Genomic DNA, 22,709 nt, shown 5'->3' on the forward strand with positions numbered 1-22,709 from the left:
CAACACCATCTGCACATTCCCCTCCAAGTCACACACCATCCTGACTTGGAAATATATCACCGTTCCTTCATCGTTGCTGGGTCAAAATCCTGGAACTCCCTTCCTAACAGCACTGGGAGAACCTTCACCACACGGACTAGAGCGGTTCAAGAAGGCGGCTCACCACCACCTTCTCAAGGGCAATTAGGGATGGGCAATAAACGCTGGCCTTGCCAGCGACGCCCACATCCCATGAACGAATAATAAAAAAAATGTATCCCTTCGGATAGGACTCTAGTCCCATTCCGGTTCAGGTGGAGCTTGTCCCAACAGTGCAGCTCCTTCCTGTTTTTAAATTGCAAAATCTTCGGGGGTCCATGCCATGTCCCAGCCCTAAGATGGGCCCACTTGCTCTGATTGGCAGGTTGATACACACACTTTCTCTTGGCATACAGGTGTGCAGATATTCCACCAGGCCAGGGATGTGGGAATTCATTGCCTGGGAGTTCCCGCCATCAGCATGCTCCCTCCAATGCCATTGGCTTTGTTTGGGCAGGTTTTGCAGAATCTGCTGGGGGAAGCTAGGACCCAACATATACAGCTCTAAGCCTAACTCTGACTCCCGTCTGAGTTAGGACAGAAGTGTGCCTGGATGGCCATTGATTTTCCACCCCACTGGTTCCTGTTCTTCTACTACTGGAGGAGACTAGAATTGAACGGAAACATGGGAGTTCTCAGATATTCTTGAATTTACTTCATTACCTTTTGGGGACCAGGGAAGATTTATTCAGAACATTCTTTCACAAGATCAAATTGGTAGCATAAATACCAAGTTATGATGAGATGCTAAGTTTTACATGTTATGTGGTGTAACTGGCTTCATGGGCAGATGGCCTTTTTTCATTCCATGCTTTCTTATGTTCAGGCTACTGTAGTGCATTTCCTAGAAACCAGCTGGAAACAGCATTGCTGGAAACCTGGGAGCAGGTCAGCAGGCTGCAGGTATCGATAAAAATGACCATGAAGCTGTTGCATTGTCGTATAAACCCAACTGGTTTACTAATGTCCTTTGGGGATGGAAACCTTCCATTCTTACCCTATCTGGCCTATATGTGACTCCAGTCCCACTCTAATGTGGGTGACTCTTAGCTGCCCTCTGAAATGGCCTAGGAAGCCGTTCAGTTACCATCTGCTTCTCAGGACAACTAGGGATAGGCAATAAAGGCCAGCCTTGCCAGAGACACCTACATCCCAAGAATGAATTTTAAAAAAGAAGATATTTGGCTTCATGAGATCTATACACAGAGACAAAGAAGAAAAACAGCAGGATTTCATAATCTGTACAAAATAGTGCACTAACTAAACTGACTATACTGCTGACCTATACAATTCAAGGATTTCACCTGCTATTTTAATTTCACATTTAATAACTAATGACTCAGGATATGGTAATTTTTTATTTGAATTCATAAAGTCATCAAATATTGAAATGATGTTTCTGGTGTAATCTACCTAAAGTTTCTCAGAGCCTTGCTGACTATTTGTATTCATAGAATTAGGGATATTAATAAAGTTTGAATGCCCAGTTGAGTACTGAATTAGTCCAAGTTCCCATCTGAAATTCCCCCTAATGAAAAATTAATCCATATTACAATTAGCAGTATTTCTGCTTCAGAAGACAGGCAATGTCGTGTTTCAGACTGATCAAATGTAAGGCGGCACGACCAGCCTAATCTCGAATCTTCTCTGCCTTCGTCCCTGCATGTTGCATATGTATTAGGCATATAGAGTGGATAGGGAGCCCAGGCCTCTGGAGATGCAGCTATCAGTGCTGTTCCTGCAAGGTCATAGGGGTCCCATGTAACGAAGTGTGCTCCCAAGGCAGGGTGCATATTTGGGGGGTTGGATGTAGTCATCAGGTTGCTTTTGGCCATCTGTGTTTGCCTTTGCAAATGGGACAGCCATTATTAAAGTTATGTCAGGCTGCTGCTTTGTATCCCTTGGTAACTGCCTCAAGAGTGGTATTGGCACAGACTTTTAAACAAGTCAACAACATACACTGCCAGGCAAAATATGGTGTGTTATGCACAGATGACCAAAGCATGAGAGAAGAAATGATTTAAAAATTAAAGTTTCTTTTTAATAAAGTTCATTATTTGAGGTCATTTTTGAGCAACAATATAGGTCTTTTTTTTACATTCCATATTATTGAGTCTCCCTGGACCAAATCACATCCAACCTGAGATGGGTGATAGCTGTTCCCATGCCTTTGCCAATGGCTACTCGAAAATCACTGCTAGGATTAATAAGATATATTTTAATTAAAAAAATCCCAACCATAAATAAACATTTTGGGAAACCTCAGCTAAAGTTTGGGAGAGGAAAATCAACCAGAGTTTCCATTCCTGATCATTCTCCAGTGCCTCCTACCGGAGTGCCCATGTATGGACATTAGATTAGGACTTGACTGGGTTTGGCTTTGATTCCTCCCTCCTGCCAAGACTCTTTGTTCATTTTGCAAATTAATAATGACTATTTGGGTTAGGGACCTAGGGTTTGTTAGAATTGTACGCTTGCCTAACCTGCTGCCTTCAAGGGAGAATGGGCTATTGGAGAAATTTGAAGGGAAAATTAAAGTAGAAAAAGAAGAAATAAAGGAGGAAAGCATAAGTTTGTTTTGTTCCTCAAATGACAAAATAATAATTCAACATTATGGTTACCCCTACTAATTTCTGAATTCAAAAAAAAAACTAATGGCTAAAAGTTCATACAGCACAAGGAAACCTGAAATAATAATCCTTGTGAGTTTACTAAAAAGCACAGTACAACCGTATTGCTGTTTACAAGCCCATGGCTAATTGACATTAGAATCTAATGGACTTGTTATGACTACGGTTGAGAATAAAAACACATCAGCCAATACAGCTTTTGAGTCTGAATAATGCTCCTTGCTCTTTTAGTAATGAGTGACAGATCTCAACAAGGCTTCACAAATTGTATTTCAAACTATTGTCAATTAAACCGGGAAGGATTTCCTAATACAAATATACACAATAAATATCCTGATACAGAATCTGTTTGGATAAAAAGAAATGCTTTATATCTGAATGGTGGATGAACACTGCAATAGTTTTAAACAGCATTAATATCTATTGTGGTTATGAGGTCTAATCTGCTGCAGCACAGTGGGGGAGGTTGAGCTGGTTTTGTAAGAACTATGAATTTTCCTCTAGATCCAACTTTTAAGAGCCTAGTAGTCAAACAGTTTTTAGCCGAGGCTGATTAAGGAAATATGACAAAATGTGATTCTTACCATAGAGCTGATTCTGCTGTCCTTTCCTGATCTAATTAAAAAGTAGTTGTAGATCATCAAAATGAATATCATCAGTGGGATCATATAGAGTTCAAAGTTCCAAACTATAACAAGATAGATCTAGACAAAATAATGAGATAAAAATAGTCAATCATAAACAAATCATGTAGAGTAAAATCAAGCAGATTATTTCTTAAACAATCTATTTTTAATCTTTTCATGTACTTTTGTGTTGCATTCTGTCCCCTTTAAAGTTGCAGTGGCAACTTTAAATGTCAATGGTCAGGATGTTCAATTAAAAATTCTATCTTCCACCAACATTTTCTTTTGACTTTTTTTCAGGGGAAGATGTCCTTTTTTTCCCATAAAAGTTACTTTCTCACTCGACAACTCCTGGTCTTACCATGCGACCATCAAGTGATCAGCTTGATCCTAGACCCCTACCAATCCTGCTTGGGTGCAAGTTTCAAGTAAGTACATGAAATAACCTGGGATGATTCCTGCTTTGATTTTCTCTCCTTCCTTCCCTAAAGTGAAGTGTTGCCTTCCCACCACTGCACAGCATGAAGGGAATTGCATAGTTAAGGCTATCTCCTACCAATTTGATGCAAGTCTTTGAGTTCTAACACTGAGGGACTATGCTATCAACATCACTTTATATTCCTTATTCAAAGAGTTAATAATATTTAAATTACATTTAACAAAAGAATATGCTAAACAGCCCAACCCGGTTAAAGTACAACCCGTGACATTTCTGTTTGAAGTTAGCAAAAAAAATACTGTTTCCCCCCACCACCCTGATCTGTGTGTTTCACACTTGGAGACCTAGGAAAATGGTTGATTAACTTGGAATAGTAAAATGTAATTCTGACAGTTATTGCCATGTCCATTGCCATATCAATGTAACATTTTGGAGCATGACGTCAGAAAAGTTAAATGTTACTGCACTGATGTCTATCCCCCAGTCTTGGTACATATTGGGAAGCTTCTGAAGAGGATAAACCTGCTCTGAAGCCCAACATAGCCATGTTGGCCTCTGGGCATAGTACTGGTCGCAGAAGACGCTATACCCTAGAAATTACTTTTGGTAATATTTGTGAACAAACACTTGACACATTGATATTACAGTCCTTTGTACGATATTTTAATGTAGATGTTATGCTGTTTATTTTAAATGAAATAATAGGAAAAGAAACATCATATGAATGGGTTAAGGCCTATTTCTGTTGTAATACAAACCTCTGCAATGTTAATCTCTTCAGTTTTATCTTTAGTTTTACTCAAATTAGGATTTTAAAAATACATTTATTTATAGCATCAGGCATGACTACAACCAGGACATTATGGTGTCTTCCTCTGTAAACAAACATTGCTATAATACTTTTGTAAAGCAGTCTATTTTGTGCTGATTTACCCATTTAAAAAAAAACTGTCAAACTAATTTTTGTCACCGTTGTACTTGATGCTTGGTTAATCCTCTCAGTACAGCACAAGTCACATCATCAACTCATTCTGCTCACTCGGAGCAACACCATGGTAGATCTGCCATCATATATAAAAGCTTTGTATCTGGGGTGCATCTGTTACACTTCAGATATCACTCTTGAAGTGACAAAAGATATAAAAAGAAAAAGAATGCCAGTAATTTCCTGCTGGGTTTCCTGACCGTGATAACCTGTCCTCCCTCCAAGGGCAGAAGCCAGGGATCTACAAAGAGCTGCCAATTTACAGAAATATCCTGCAGCAGTAAGCTTCTAATTGGCCTCAGGATGTGCTTACATAGACCAATTTCCACTGGCAGCATCTGAGCAGTGGCCTTAAGGGAAAGGCCAAATTGAACACAGCTCAATATTAGCATCCAAATATCACAAACGTGCACCACAGGAAAGCAGCTAGCATGGATATGAAAAAGTTACAGTATATCAAACATTTGCATTAAATTACTTAATTTGGGCTCCATAAGTTAAACTTTGTTAAATTAGTTACAAATTATAACCGCATATAAATCGAGCCAATGTGAACTGGTATTATTTAACATAACATATTTTCTTTTAAACTCTGAATTCAAGTCATTTCTCATAGGCTGCAATGCAAAACAGAAGGGAGTCTATCAATCCAGTAGTGTAAAATCTTCTTCATAGTTCTGTCATTTTTTTTGTCGTCTGATGCCCTGTAAAACCGTCAGATTAGATAACCATCGAAGGGAAAGAAAATGATGCCCACAAGATAGAGCGCCTTTCTCCATTAGTAGGATATTGCTCCAAAACTGAAAGTGCCACTGCCTTATTTTTGATACATGGCAAATGCTGGCCTTGATCCCTAGCAAGTTGGTGGTTGCTCTTGTATCGATACGCAGAAGAATACCCATGGAATTCTCAAACCTGCATCATTACAGATGGGCAAAAAGCAAATTGCTTGTTACAAACTGTCTCCTGGGTGATCATTCCAGAATTTCCATTCAGTTGTCCCAGATGCTGCAGATAAAAAATATAATTTGATTTAAGGTAAAGCTCCATTGGACTTAACCCATGTTAGCAACATACTTCAAAGCTATGCCTAAATATCCTCAATGGACTCAGATCACCCCAACTTAAAAGGTGGCTTTGAAAGTTGAAAATAATGGACATTACACAAGATCCTATAGACAAGAAGGACAATTGGGCCCATCTTAATTCATCCATCCAGAACAACCCTACATTCCCCTCATTGCTGCATCCAGCTCTTTCTTAAATGATTCCATGGTTTTCATCTCTACTGCTCTACCTAAGAGTCTATTCCACGTGTTGACCACTCTATGTGGAAATAAGAACTTCCTGATGTTAGCCCTAAAGTTGCTGTAATATAGTTTTCCTGTTCTCACAACTTCTTACCTATTCATAGAAGAAAATGTAATTTTTGTGTTGACCTGGTGGTCTGTGACTAAACCCTGGTATTAGCTTGGATTTGTAAACATCAGAAATTTCTATCCAGAGTATTTTTTAATGTAGCTTATCCCCTCTAACGGATCAACTTCATTTACCTCCCAGTTGTCCCTGACATATACTGCTACAACACCTCCTTTTCTGTCCTTTTTGAAGACACTACACCGCTGAATAATAAACTAATTTCCATCCTCTGGGTTTAGCTGTGTTTCTGAAATTCTCACCACATTGTGATTCCCAACTGCCACGCCCGCCCCCAGTTCTGCCATCTTATTTTTAGTGCTTCTAGTGTTCATATATAAGCATCCTAATGCAGATTTCCCTTCCTTCATGTCTCCTTGTGTCAGCTTTTTTCTTGAGCTCCAGTACAGATATGTTTCTCAGGGTTACTGTGTTCATACCCATCTGTTGACTGAATTAAGCTACAATCTATTTCATCTGGGATCCAGTTATCTCCCTGCCCCCTCCCAACTATCTAGTTTAAAAGATTTTCAATTGTTGCTTCAATGTTCCTTGCAAGTCTCTTTGCTCCAATTTGATTAAGATACCTCTCTCCTGCACCAGTACTGTTTATTCCTACAATGTTCCCAGTTATTTATGAAAGCAGGATTGATGTTTTGACACCAAGGGCTCAATATTAGGAGGGAGGTGGGTTGGCAGCGGGGGGTTGACTGGGCGTGTGGGTAATGCGCCCAGTGAATTTGGGTTGCTCCGCACGGGATCGCAGCCTAATTGAAGGCACTTATCTTGGCTTCCGGGTTTCCCGTTCTAGACCTGCGCAACGGGCGCACTGCGCACCCGCATCACAGGCTGTCAGCAGGAGGAGTCCTATTTAAAGGGGCAGTCCTCCAATGCTCCTCCTGCAGCAAAGAACCAATTTAAGAACATGGAGCAGGCCAGAGGCAAGGCTGCTCCAAGGTTCTCTGACTCCTCACTCCAGGTGCTGCTCGATGGGGTGAGGAGGAGGAGGGAATTTTTTTTCCCATCGGATGGGAGGAAGTGTCCTCCCTCCACCACCAAGAAGACCTGGCTGGAGGTGGCCGAGGAGGTCACCAGCAGTGGCAATGCGTCCGGAACCTGGGTCCAGTGCAGGAAGAGATTTAATGACCTAACCAGGTCAGCCAAAGTGAGTATACTTACGCATTCTCGCACACTCCGTCTTTCTCATCACCTCCACCACCACACAACTCCTTCTGCACTGCCACCACAGCGGTCTTACATTACTCCTCACATCCACTCAACTATCATCCTCACCTTGCCTGCACGTACTCACCGCCCCAGTTCCCATTCAAACACTACTACGCAACCCAATCCTCATACAATCTCATGGCTATGTCTCACACGCACCTTCCCATGCATCTCCCTCATGCTCTCCCCCACCCACGCTAATGCATGCAGTGGGCCACCATGCAACCATCACACATCACGCCTCTGTGTTTCGCCTTGATAGGAGAAGAGAGGCCAGAATGCCCAGGAGAGGCAAGGACCGGAGGGGGCCCACCAAACCATGTGGCCTTAACAGATGCGGAGTAGCAGGCATTCGAAATAAGCCGGACGCTGGAATGCCAGTCCATGACGGACGCCGAGACTGGGAGTGCACAAGCGGCTAGTGTCAGAAATCTAACACTCAGCACTCATGATAGTGAATGATCTTAGCATCTCTTGGCATCTGCAGCACCTCAACATCTGTCCACATGTTTAATATTGCTTTCTATTCTCTTGTGGGGCCATCTGCGACCGCCGTGACTGTGGAGGGCGATTCCTCAGAGGACCTGCCGGTCTCTGAGGGTGTATCGTCACATCTGAGCCAGCCATCCACCAGCGTAGATACACACACCTTGGTGGGTCCCCATCCTCACTTAGTTGGTCTTGCACATGGTGAGTCACCACGCACATGTGAGCACGAGCAGACCCTGGTGGCAGGGGCAGCCGTGGAGAGTCCGCATCGGTAGGAGCACTCTTCTCCAGGCTCTGCTCAGCTGGTCCCAGATGCTGAACCCTGGGGGCCAGCCATGAAAAGGAGAGTCATCGAGGGGCAGCAGCACATTGCCGAGGTACTGGACAGTTGCCACGCGCACTCTCCAAAATCACGCAGAGGATGGAGGAGTCCAACTCCTGCATGAGTGGAATACTGTCACAGGGACATGAAGGCATCTCTGAGTTGGTGTTGCAGGTAGGTGTGAGAATGTCTGCGATGGAGGAAAGGCTAGCCTCCATCGAGCGTCAAGCACGGCTTAACAATGAGTCCATTGAGGCCCTGACAACGGCTGTTCGGATTCAGGGTGAGCAACATTCTGCCGCCTTAAACAGGCTGACAGATACCTTACAACTGGCCTTCCAAGGCTTCACACAAGTCCTCCAAACTGTCGTCCAGCAGGGTGGAAGGAGTGATGTGGGCCTGGGCCAGGAGAGGGATGATGGTGAAAGGGGACATGGAAGTGAGGACGCCACTCAAAGCGCTCCCATGTCTCACCCGTTGTCCCCCTCTCAACCAGTACCCGCAATGCTGCCCCCTCTCCAGGTGGCCGAGTCTGCCCTTGCACAGGTGCAGGTGGAGCAATCTTTGGAGGGGCCCTCACGGGCACCGAAACCCAGAGGGCATCCGCGCAAAGCATCTCATCGGTCAGGGCATGGACAAGAGCAACCTGCCACTACCTCTGCTGAAGCCACAGGAGTAGCACCACTTAGGGGTTCCCATAAACGTAAGGCGAAGGATTTGTGAGCACAAAGGGGATGCACAAGGGTGTAAGATGAAATGTCATGTTTTTGATTTATTTTCCTTTGCTTTGCAAAAAATCATAAAAAGTTATCACCACTAATGCTACAACTTTGTCGATCTTGTCTGGTTTGCACAATAATGCCCTTTTCTGAGGATCACCATGAAGACCCATACCTGATGCCACCCATTGTGACACTGCAGAGTGGGTGTAGGTGTATTTGCAGGGCTTTTTTGTGCAGATGACTGGGAGACGCCGGCCATGTCCCCAGTGGCACACTGAAAGGATGAGGAGGAGAAGTTGTTGAGGGCAGTGGTGACTTTGACAGCGACAGGTAAGAAGATGGTGCTCGGGCCAGCCGGGAGCAGCTCGGCATGAAGGAGGCTGCAGATGTCTACGACTACATGTCGAGTGACTCTGAGCCTCCGTGTGCACTGCTGCTTAGAGAGGTCCAGGAAGCTGAGCCTCTGTCTGTAGATCCTGTGGCGAGGGTAGTGCCTTCTGCGACGCATCTCTCTCTGCGGTTGCCCTCCCTCCTGCTGTGCAGGTGGATGTGTCACAGCACTGTGTTGTGGAGCTCCACGTGTCAGAGGTGGACGGCGTGGACGGCGAGGCTGGTGATGCTGTTCGTCCTCCAAGGAGGTCATGACTGCAGCTACGGCAGCCCCATCCGGAAGATGTACGTTTGAGGGGGTCCGCAAGGTAGGTAAATGTGTCTGGACACCGGGGTTGAGGTTCCAAGTTTGTGAATTTTATTCTTAGGAGGAGGGCGGTGGAGGCCAAACTTTGTCCCAAGTGACAGAGTGGCCTCCTGCAATGAGTGAGGGTCTCCCCCCCCACAACCTGTCAAATGGACCTTTGCAGCTGCAGTTTCTCTCTATCTACTCTGTCCAGACCATTTATGATTTTGAATACCTGTATCAAATCTCCTCTCAACCTTCTCTGCTCTAAGGAGAACATGAAACTGAAGTCCCTCATCCCTGGAATCATTCTAGTTAATCTTTTCTGCACCCTCTCTAAGGCCTTCACATCCTTCCTAAAGTGCGGTGTCCAGAATTGGACACAATACTCCAGTTGTGGCTGAACCAGTGTTTTATAAAGGTTCATCATGACCTCCTTGCTTTTGTACTCTAAGCCTCTATTTATCAAGCCCATGATCCCGTTTGCTTTCTTAACCGCTTTCTCAACCTGCTCTGCCACCTTCAACGATTTGTGCACATCTACCCCTAGATATCTCTGTTCCTGCACTCCTTTTAGAATTGTACCCTTTAGTTTATATTGCCTCCTCATGTTCTTCCCATCGAACTGTATAACTTCACACTTTTCTGCTTTGAATTTCATCTGCCATGTGTCTGCCTATGCCACCAGCCTGTCTATGTCCTCTTGAAGTCTGTCACTATCCTCCTCACTGTTCACTACACTTCCAAGTTTTGTGTCATCTGCAAATTTGGAAATTGTGCCCTGTACACTCAAGTTCAAGTCATTAATATATATCAAGAAAAGCAGTGGTCCTTGTACTGACCCCTGGGAACACCAATGTATACCTCCCTCCAGTCTGAAAAACAACTGTTCACCACTGTTCTCTGTTCCCTGTTACTTAGCCAATTTCGTATCCATGCCACTGCCTCCTTTGTTCCATGGGCTTCAACTTTGATGACAAGCCTATTATATGACTGTTAATTTTGTCCCAGGTTATCGTTTCTAAAAGTTTCCCCACTACCGAGGTTAAGCTGACTGGCCTGTAGGTGCTGGGTTTATCCTTACACCCTTTTTTGAACAAGCGTGTAACATTTGCAATTCTCCAGTCCTCTGGCACCACCCCCGTATCTAAGGATGATTGGAAGATTATGGCCAGTACCTCCGCAATTTCCACCCTTGCAGAAGCAGATAAAATGTATTTAATTGTCCTATGCTTGGTTAAAAAGATTATGATGTTAGTGCATAGGCTTATTTCACAGTACCTGCAAAAATGAAGAAATAGTTTTGGTGAAAGTTCAATGACTTTTAGTAGAACTCTACTAGTAAGTGCCACTGACAGATTCATTCTTAAATTTACTATTCTCAAGTGGATGGCACTCTACACAACTCTTCAATACAGAAATCAATATGTATCTATAACTGTCAGCTTGGCTCAATGTGGTAGCACTGTCGTCTCTAAGTCAGAAGATTGTGGGTTCAAGCCCCACTCAAGAGATTATCACTTCAATCTCCCTAGCATGCCTATTTTCATCTTGTTCCACTTCAACCCCAAAAGAACTGTATTTGAGGGGCTTTAAAAATGAGCTTTCCATTAGAGTAAATAAAAACTGACCTCAGAAATTGTTGCAGAAATATGGCAAAAAAATGCTAATAAAACACGATATTAAAAAGATCCAGTAAACATTGCAACAAAAAACACACAAGGCCTATGGCACTTTAAGAGTTCCTTTGTCCATGGAGCTCCCTGTGCTCTCATTCCAAAAGCAAAAAAGGGCAAACCTGGAGCTAAAGTCACAAAATTGAGCGAGGAATTCATTTAAATATTTCTGCATCAAATCTCGGGCTTAAAGAAGCTAAGGCACGAAATGGGTGCAAACACTTCAACACATAAACTGCTGCACACCACAGAATTGTAGCCCAGTAGGAAATATGCACAGGATCTTCCCTCCCAATTCTGCAAACCCGCTACATCCATTCTACACTGCTCTCTCAGTAAGTAGCACTGCAGAATCTACCCACTCAAGTTGGACAGGACATTACACCCCAAGATTATTTGGTGTCAATTATAGTGTTAACATAGAGTCTATTACTTTTTTAACCCTGACCATGCACTTTTTAGCGGTCAGGCTAGGTTTCAGGGGTAATAATAGTACATCCAACTAAATGCATAATACCATTGGTGTGAATCCGGCAAAGAGAAAACTGTTTTCATTTTTTAATTGACTACTGCATTTTATACAATTCCAGAGTACAACAATTACATTAGTCAGCTTTACTGACTTAAGGAATATCAAAAGAAATAGTGAAGTATTCTACAGATACATAAATAACAAAAGAAAAATCAGAATAGGGATAGGGCCACTAAGAGATATACATGATAAACTCACAGGTAATGACAGTGAAATGACAGAAATATTAAATAATTACTTTGCCTCAGTATTTACCTGGGAGACTAACATGTGAACATGACATGAGAAGAAGAGATCAAAAAGATATAAAGACATTTAAGATAGGAAGGGAGGAGATAATTGATAAACTAATCAAACTTAGAGAGGGTAAAACTCCTGTCTGATGGATTGCATCTGTGCATATTAAAAGAAGTTAGGGATGAGATAGCAGAGGCGCTATTACATATATATAAAAATTAATTAGAAAAGGGAATAGTGCCAGAGGACTGGAGGACAGCTAATGTGATTCTTATATTTAAAAAGGGAGATAGAACAAGTCCAGGGAACAATAGACCAATTAACAACATCGGGGGTAGGAATCCTTACTCACAGATGTAATAGAAAAACATCTAGAAACTGAAAATATAATAAAGAATACAAAGAATTACTTAGAATACATGTAATAGAAAAACATCTAAAAACTGAAAATATAAAGAACAGTCAGCATGCATTTCAAAAGGGAAGGTCATGCTTGACCAACCTTATTGAAGAAGTAACAGAAAAAACGTAGACAAGGGTAACGTAGTAGATGTAATATATTTGGATTTTCAAAAGGCCTTCGTTAAGGTACCGCATTGTAGACTCATAAGGTCAGAGCTTGTAGAGTCAGGGGACAAGTAGCAGAATGGATAGCAAGCTGGCTACAAAACAGAAAACAGAGAGTAGGGGTTGAAGGTAGTTACTCAGAGTGGCAAAAGGTGGGAAATGGTGTTCCACAAGGATTGGTGCTGGGACCATTACTGTTCATCATTTACATAAACGATTTGTACTCGGGAATCGGAAGAGCAATTTCAAAATTTGCGGACAACACCAAATTGGGGGGTATAGTTAATACTAAGGAAGACTGTGAGAAAATACAGGAAGGCATTAACAAATTTGCAGAATGGACATGTAATTGGTAAATGAATTTCAATATAGATAAGTGTGAGGTGGTACATTTTGGTGGGAAGAATAAGCAGGCCACATACTCCTTCGAAAATAAAAGTCTAAATGAGCTAGAGGAGCAGAGGGATCTGGGGGTACAGATACATAAATCACTAAAAGTAGCGACATAGGTTAATAAGGACAGAAAAAAAGCAAACCAAACACTGGGGTTCATTTCCAAAGGGATAGAATTGAAAAGCAGAGAAGTTATGTTAAACTTGTATAGAACCTTGGTTAGACCACACTTGGAGTACTGTGAACAGTTCTGGTCCCCATATTATAAAAAGGATATAGAGGCACTGGAGAAGGTACAAAAAAGATTTACTAGGATGATGCCAGAACTGAGAGATTATACCTATCAGGAAAGGTTGAATAGGCTGGGGCTCTTTACTCTAGAAAAGAGAAGACTGAGGGGTGACCTGATAGAGGTCTTTAAGATTATGAAAGGGTTTAAGGGGGTAGACTTGGAGAACATAAGAACATAAGAACATAAGAAATTGGAGCAGGAGTAGGCCAATCGGCCCCTCGAGCCTGCTCCGCCATTCAATAAGATCATGGCTGATCTGATCCCAACCACAAATCTAAAGAACACAAGAAGTCGGAGCAGGACCCGGCCACATAGCCCCTGGGCCCTCTCCGCCACCCACAGGGCATTGACCGATCCGAACTCAGCTTCATGTCCAATTTCCTGCCCGCTCCCCATAACCCCTAATTCCCTTTACTTCTAGGAAACTGTCTATTTCTGTTTTAAATTTATCTAATGATGTAGCTTCCACAGCTTCCTGGGGCAGCAAATTCCACAGACCTACCACCCTCTGAGTGAAGAAGTTTCTCCTCATCTCAGTTTTGAAAGAGCAGCCCCTTATTCTAAGATTATGCCCCCTAGTTCTAGTTTCACCCATCTTTGGGAACATCCTTACTGCATCCACCCGATCAAGACCCTTCACAATCTTATATGTTTCAATAAGATCGCCTCTCATTCTTCTGAACTCCAATGAGTAGAGTCCCAATCTACTCAACCTCTCCTCATATGTCCGCCCCCTCATCCCCGGGATTAACCGAGTGAACCTTCTTTGTACTGCCTCGAGAGCAAGTATGTCTTTTCTTAAGTATGGAGACCAAAACTGTATGCAGTGTTCCAGGTGCGGTCTCACCAATACCTTATATAACTGCAGCAATACCTCCTTGTTTTTATATTCTATCCCCCTAGCAATAAAAGCCAACATTCCGTTGGCTTTCTTGATCACCTGCTGCACCTGCATACCAACTTTTTGATTTTCTTGCACTAGGACCCCCAGATCCCTTTGTACTGCACTACTTTCCAGTCTCTCGCCATTAAGAAAATAACTTGCTCTCTGATTTTTCCTGCCAAAGTGCATAACCTCACATTTTCCAATATTATATTGCATCTGCCAAATCTCCGCCCACTCACCCAGCCTGTCTATATCCCCTTGCAGGTTTTTTATGTCCTCCTCACTCTCTACTTTCCCTCCCATCTTTGTATCATCTGCAAATTTTGATATGTTGCACTCGGTCCCCTCCTCCAAATCGTTAATATAGATTGTAAAGAGTTGGGGACCCAGCACCGACCCCTGTGGAACACCACTGGTTACTGGTTGCCAGTCCGAAAATGAACCATTTATCCCAACTCTCTGCTTCCTGTTTGATAACCAATCCTCCACCCATGCCAGAATATTACCCCCAATCCCGTGATTTTTTATCTTAAGTAATAATCTTTTATGTGGCACCTTGTCGAATGCCTTCTGGAAGTCTAAATACACTACGTCCACTGGTTCCCCTTTATCCACCCTATACGTTATATCCTCGAAGAACTCAAGCAAATTTGTCAGACATGACTTCCCCTTCATAAAGCCATGCTGACTTTGTCCTATTAAATTATGCTTATCTAAATGTTCCGTTACTGTCTCCTTAATAATAGACTCCAAAATTTTACCCACCACAGATGTTAAGCTAACTGGCCTATAATTTCCAGCCTTCTGCCTACTACCCTTTTTAAATAACGGTGTTACATTAGCAGTTTTCCAATCTGCCGGGACCTCTCCTGAGTCCAGGGAATTTTGGAAAACTATCACCAAAGCATCCACAATCCCTACTGCCACTTCCCTCAAGACCCTAGGATGGAAGCCATCAGGTCCAGGGGATTTATCCGCCTTGAGTCCCATTATTTTACTGAGTACCATCTCTTGAGTGATTTTAATCGTATTTAGCTCCTCCCCCCCGAGAGTCCCCTGTTTGTCCAGTGTTGGGATATTCTTAGTGTCCTCTACTGTAAAGACTGAAACAAAATATTTGTTCAGCATTTTTGCCATCTCCATGTTTCCCACCATTAATTTCCCGGTCTCATCCTCTAAGGGACCTATGTTTGCCTTAGCCACCCTTTTTCTTTTTATATAACTATATTTTTTGCTAATTTCTTTTCATAATCTAACTTCCCTTTCTTAATCAATCCTTTAGTTACTTTTTGCTGTCTTTTGAAGAATTCCCAATCTTCTATCCTCCCACTAAGTTTGGCTACCTTATATGTCCTTGTTTTTAGTCGGATACTATCCTTGATTTCTTTACTTAGCCACGGGTGGCTGTCATTCCTTTTACACCCTTTTTTCCTCAGTGGAATATATTTATTTTGAAAGTTGTAAAATAACTCCCTAAATGAACACCACTGCTCATGTACCGTCTTACCCTTTAATCTATTGTCCCAGTCCACTTTAATCAATTCCGCTCTCATACCATCATAGTCTCCTTTATTCAAGCTCAGTACGCTTGTTTGAGAATCAACCTTCTCACCCTCTAATTGGATATGGAATTCAACCATGTTGTGGTCGCTCGTTCCAAGGGGATCCTTAACTAGGACATTATTAATTAATCCTGACTCATTACACAGGACCAGGTCCAAGGTTGCCTGCCCCCTTGTAGGATCAGTTACATACTGCTCAAGAAATCCATCCCTGATGCACTCAATGAACTCGTCCTCAAGGCTGCTCTGCCCAATTTGATTTGTCCAGTTAATATGATAATTAAAATCCCCCATAATTATGGCTGTTCCCTTATTACATGCCCCGACTATCTCCTGATTAATACTTCTTCCAGCAGAGTTGCAACTATTAGGAGGCCTATATACTACGCCCACTAATGTTTTTTTTCCCTTATTATTCCTTATCTCCACCCAAACTGTTTCATTATCTTGATGCTTTGTCCCAACATCATTTCTCTGTATTACAGTGATTCCTTCCCTTATTAACATAGCCACCCCACCTCCCCTTCCTTCCTGCCTGTCCTTCCTGATTGTTAAATACCCTGGCATATTTAATTCCCAGTCGTTGTCACCCTGCAGCCATGTTTCTGTAATGGCCACTTGTGGGGGAGACCAGAGCTAGGGGCCATAAATATAAGACAGTCACTAATAAATCCAGTAGGTAATTCAGGAGAAACTTCTTTACCCTGGGAGTGGTTAGAATGTGGAACTCGCCACCACAAGGAGTAGGTGAGAGGATTAGCACAGATGCATTTAAGGGGACGCTAGATAAACACATGAGGGAGAAAGGAATAGAAGGATAGATTGATGGAGTTAGATGAAGAAAGGTGGGAGGAGGCTCTTGTGGAGCATAAACACCGGCATGGACCTGTTGGACAAAATAGCCAGTCTCTGTGCTGTATAGTCTATGTAATTCTATGTACTGCTGGTAGTTCATTGTTCCTTCAACAGAAGCCTACCTTAATCAGAGTAGAGTATATCAGATGGTAACAGTTCCAGTGTAAAGCAAATCTGTATGCCATAGGTACAACTCTTACTTGCAGTGACAGTTTTATTAATGCTTACTGCTTATTATATTCATCAGACTAGCCTGAGCAATGCATGTACAGTATTTATTAGATTTGCCAGCAAGCTTGACTACTCTAGAATCATTACTAAAATGTTGAGTCAAAAAGGACCTGTAGACATAAGTACACAATGAACAGAAATAAATGCAAATTCTTCAGTTTGAGATATGTAAGAATGTATTTCATTATGTGTTGACAGTAGGTAATAGTCAACTTGCGCACAGCAAGGTCCCACAAACTGCAATGAGATAAATGACCAGATGATCTGTTTCAGTGAGGTTGGTTGAGGGATAAATATCAGCCAGGACACCGGGGAGAACTCTCCTGCTCTTCTTTGAAATTGTGCCAGAGGATTTTTACGTCCACCTGAGAAAGCAGACGGGGCTTCGGTTTAACATCTCATCTGAAAGACGGCACCTTCGACAGTGCAGCATTCCCTCAGTACTGGACTGAAGCGTCAGTCTGGATTATGTGCTCAAGTCTCTGGAGTGGGACTTGAACCTCCAAACCTTCTGACTCCATACTGGGTGCCCTCCCTACCCAATACCCGGTGTTTCAGACATACTTTATGGAGTCATGGCAGGAGTAAGCTGGAAAGCTCCAACTATCAGTTGTTTAGGTGATTGAGATCAATGATCAAAACTCATTGTTATTATAGCACTGCACTCAACACAGCACTGAACTCATTAAAGGTGCTTCTCGGTAAGTAAAACAGAAACATGAGTCAGCTCATTGATAAAGAGCCAGGTGCTCACTTGGCTGTATTCTCTTTGTTTTTATAAGCACTTTCTAGTCCATCGGTGGCTGCAATCTATGATCACCTTATTTGTAGTCAGTCTTCACCATGACATTTCAGCTCACAGCAAGACAGGTGTGGCTTTGTGCACTGAGTACATGGCACGCAGCAGAACAGAGATCAGTTTCCAATGCCTTACTGTTTGAACAACCCAACACTTCATTCTTTAACATTATGTTACAGTGTTGCATCTGAGACTCATGGGGGTAGAAATTGGTAATTTCTGATTCATATCTGAATCATATCTCCTAGCTTTCACTGCACACTTGATTCACACAGGTCACTGAAAAGCAGGCAGCAGCATGAAAAGGGCCTCTAGTTCCACCGTGTGACAAGCTTGCCCATAGTACAGGGCATTATTGACTGCACTCATGTGACCATAGGGCTCCCCTATCCCAATACCAATGCATTAATTAAGGGAAAGGACTCCAATCCATGAATGTGCAGCTGATTTGTGACCACAGAAACTGAAATGTGCATGAATGCTCGTATTCCTGGCAGCTGCAATATTCATACTGAGCGTGTTAATCTGGTTGTATGAATTTAATTTGCCTGCTATTTTAAGGAAGGCGTTAACCCATTATTAGTACTGCAAAGTGAGAGTTCAACTCAATTTTATGTAGACACAGATACCTGGGTGGTAATCTGGCAGGATGGATTGGACGCACTTTATAGAAGCTGCCTGATTTTCATCCCATTGATTTCATTGATCTGACCCACCAGATTATCATCCAGGCAGTGAAGACTAAAATCTCTAATATGCTATCAGGCAGGAACCTGACATTCTCCATCTTTGTTTACAAACCTGGGAAAATCACCGTACTAAGACACCAATGCTCGTAACAATAAATACTAATTAGATACCTAAAGGATTACATTGTGAAGCACTGATTGTCTTCCATTAGCCGAAGATTGCATTTTGTATTCAAGTTATCCAAGAAGTATTTTAGTTACTGTACTGTGTTGTCTGCTCTTAGCTTAGTAACTATTTTAAAAAGTCATTTTAATACTACTGTTATTTTTCCATTATTACTGGAATGGTTAGAATGAGGGAAAGTACAAAGAATTAAGATTGCTGCACAGCATCACAAACAATGAGAATGTCAAGGTTTAGATAGGCTAGTTTGTGTTCTCTAAGAAAGTGTACATTGTTCAGTCATCTTTGCTACAATAAGGTTTTAGCAGTCTGAAGGGCCTGTTTGACGTTTCAGACAGTGACTCTGTAACATATAGGTCAAAAATAGCCAATATCATACCAAGTTATAGTGAGTTCTCACTTTCTGTGTGTGCTTTATTTCCAAAAATGGTGATGTTCCTATTTTAATGGAATACTTCCCCCTTCTTAAACATCTTCCGCACCTCTGTCGTCACAATTAGAAATTCGGTAACATAAACCTTTACAAAATTCCCATTGTGTTCACTGTCCTCAGACATGTGCACTATTAATGAGGCAATTTCAATTAGTTTCCCATTTGGTTTGTCTGAAGTCACAGCCATTAATAAAAGCTATATGCAACATAGAAATGTAACCAGAAGATGTCTCTCAATATATCATTTTTTAAAATGAATTTTCCTGTAAAAACTTCCACCAGGGTCCGTGACTGTGCTACTGCCCTGACATAGTCAAGAGGTTATTTTTCCATAAAGATTTTACTCCATTTCCAGGAAGCACAATTTAGATCAGGCTTCTTTGCAAAGTAAACTACTTGCAATGAACACCCACAGTCATTGAGAGATGGCAGAAATGGAGAGGGAAAATGAACCATTGCCACTACATAAATGACGTTTGCTATAAAAAGCTTTTAAAAAGAGAGTCATTCCTTAAGAAAAATATGTGGCAGTGAGTTTAAGACAGCAATTCAACTGAACAGTTCCGTTTGTGCTCATAAACTGCTTGAATTTATCTTTCACAGTTTAAAATCAAAACCACTTAACTGAATTACTGTCTTGTTACTCAGTTGCAGCACATCTTATCACGTACTTAATCTCTCCCCTTTCACAGATTCATTTTACAACTAGGAAACTGGGTGAAGAACATCAGATTTACAGCTTTCGTCACCTATCTTCCTCTCCTGAATGGCACAATACCATGAAATATTGGACTCGACTGTCATTATCCCTTCCTCAAAATCCCACCAAGCAGCACTGCTCAGACATGAGATGTCCCAAGCTCCATTGACTTTATAGCAGTACAAAGACCATGGTTTCATTGTTTAAATCCTACCAGGTGATAGATGTCAGTAGAGAACCAGCATTAACAACATTCCTGTTGGTCCTTATATTTGTATGACTTTGGAATGTAAACACTGATATGCTATTAGCTGGTGTCAGTATCTCATCAGGCATTCTCCCTAAATATATACAGAAATACAAATGCATGTAGGTTCATGCCTGGAATACCACACACAATGAGCTCCCAGCCTTGGTTGAACCAGTGGAGAAGACCAAGAACTAAGATTAGAGGCTTCCCTGCAGAAAAGAATAAATGTGCATCTAACATCATATGGCGATCTTTTTTCATATTTGCTCCTTGATTTGGTACTGAAGCACGAGTCTCACATTGCTCAAATTAGAAACAGCGGAGCTGATTTTAACTTAGTTCACCTGGCGGGAACAGGGTACTGACCACCCTGAATTCGGACTGCTGTGCCTACCGCTCTGATCTCGCCTGTCGTCATTTTACCTAGGGTGATTACAACGGCAGCCTAGGAGCACACCTGAAGCACACAGGACCGCTGGAGGCCACTCACAAAACAGTCCAGGAAACATTGCTCCTCTTGGGCCCACAAAAAAAAGTTCAGGCCGCTGCCGGTCCATCTGAGATCCCACCCGGCTCCGACTGTTACCCAGCTGAGCGTGGGAGATGGCCAATTATCGCCCCTCTCAGAACTGGCGAGGTGCAACGGGGCACAAGCTTGATGCCTGATGCTCGCAGATGAAATGGAAATGAGGCCCAGACCTCTAAATGGCTCGGGCCTCCCGCTGGCAAGAATGGCTCCGTCCCCCGTTCACTGCCAATATTTAAAATTGGCCCTAATTAGTGGTCCAAACACCAGGCCTTGTGCAGCCCACTCAGTCCCCCCAGCACAACTCAGAAAACCAAATAATTAATAATTCACTGTAAAATATACATGTGGAACTTTATCAAATGCCTTTTTCTCAATGCCTTTTTTTTCAAAGAAGTCAAGGAGGTAGGTCAAGCAGAACCTTGCCCTTCTGAACCTTTGTTGACTGCTGTTTAATAGGGATAATCCTCATTTCCATTATTTTACATGGAATTGACATAACATGGAATAAATGGACCTGTAGTTATCTGAATCAGTTTTGCTAACCATTTTGAATATGGGCACCAGATTAGAATCCAAGACCCTAAATTCCCACTGCGTTCTCCTGATCTTCTGCTAACAACACCTGCGGAAATTCCAGTCGCATTACTCTTTAGGTTTTAGCTGTTCATGGCATATCCTGTTTAAATATACCAATCTCTAAGGAAGCAAGTATAACAGTCATCGTGGTTTGTACACGCTTCTCGGAAAGCATCCCTAAACAATCTCTTGTTTGCAATTCAAAAAATCCACTAAACACACCAGTTTAATACCTCATTGCTGAATAACCCCAGCGTCTAACAGCTGCAAATGTCATATTTTGCACTTTTCCCCTGAGCTCCCAGCTGTCTTAGGCTGTTATTTATTGTAAATGGAACAACATTTAAGCAAAATAGTTTGGGACTTTATATTTTTACTGATTCTCTCTTGAATAATATATAAAATATAGACTAAATGCTCAATAATAAGGCTATGGGGGTTAATTTGGTTAACCCCCGAAAATAGGCACTGGGATCGCGGTGTGCGATTAACCAGCGCCTGGTGGTTGAGAGGCAGGCAGCACGTAACATTCGTGTTGCCTGGTGATTTCAGTAATTTCTGTGTGCAGCCAGCGCTACCTGCGCTGTTGATTGGCTGCACGAACCAGCAGGGGGTCCTGATATGGGGAGTGGTTAGCACTACTTAAAAGCGGCCTGCACCTCTTAAAGGGGAGGTGCACTGTGACTGCAGGGAGACCGGGAATTGGTGTGGCAACTAACTCTGTGCTGGAATATATTGAGGAATGGCTGGCCCTGTGACAGAGCGGCATCAGGTTCGACGCACTAGAGGCCTTGGTGCAAGATGGGGATGGCCTTAGCGAGGTGTTGAAGCCTTCGACATGTCATCGATGATGACGAACACCTCGCTAAGGCCATCCCCACGCCTCCACTACTCACATTCAAACAGCCACCTAACCTCAAACAGACCATCGTTCGCAGCAAATTACCCAGCTTTCAGGAGGAAAGCAGCCACGACACCACACAACCCTGCCACGGCAAACTCTGCAAGACATGCCAGATCATCGACACAGATACCACCATCACACGAGAGGACACCACCCACCAGGTGCATGGTTCATACTCCTGTAACTCGGCCAACGTTGTCTACCTCATACGTTGCAGGAAAGGATGCCCCGGAGCATGGTACATCGGCGAGACCATGCAGACACTGCGACAACGGATGAACGTACACCGTGCAACAATCGCCAGACAGGAGGGTTCCCTCCCAGTCGGGGAACACTTCAGCAGTCAAGGACATTCAGCCACCAATCTTCGGGTAAGCATTCTCCAAGGCGGCCTTCGAGACACGCGACAACGCAAAATCATCGAGCAGAAATTGATAGCCAAGTTCCGTACCCATGAGGACGGCCTCAACTGGGATCTTGGATTCATGTCACGCTACATGTAACCCCACCAGCGAAAAAAAGTTATCTGTTTTTAATACAACTGGTCGTTCTCTCTCTTTCTCTGCCTTTCGGGTGTCTCTCTCTCTCTCTCTCTGTCTTTGTGTTCTGACCGCTTGTGTATTCAGTAGTCTGGGATGTAATGTTTCTCTGTCTGAACACCATCCACTCCTTTGATTGCTTTGATTATATCTCTGCCGAGGTGTGATAACAGGCAGTTGGAAGGATTATCTGTAATCACCAGGCATTGTTCTCTGACTATATATGCTGTGCCTTTATGGAATCCCACACTCACCTGACGAAGGA

The 22,709-nt window shown here is 42.7% G+C and overlaps 1 protein-coding gene across 8 annotated transcripts in view; it reads right to left on the reverse strand.

The window, feature by feature from the left end:
- The window catches only part of LOC137320893 (multiple C2 and transmembrane domain-containing protein 1-like), a 603,286-nt gene that overhangs the window by 105,330 nt on the left and 475,247 nt on the right, over positions 1–22,709 (reverse strand). For all 8 annotated transcript variants that reach the window (XM_067982848.1, XM_067982849.1, XM_067982856.1 and 5 more), the window contains one exon: positions 3,293–3,412. In XM_067982848.1, the coding sequence (XP_067838949.1) occupies positions 3,293–3,412 (120 nt within the window). The remainder of the gene's footprint in view (positions 1–3,292; positions 3,413–22,709) is intronic.

This window comes from Heptranchias perlo, chromosome 4, assembly GCF_035084215.1.
Source record: "Heptranchias perlo isolate sHepPer1 chromosome 4, sHepPer1.hap1, whole genome shotgun sequence".
Taxonomy (NCBI): Eukaryota; Metazoa; Chordata; class Chondrichthyes; order Hexanchiformes; family Hexanchidae; genus Heptranchias; species Heptranchias perlo.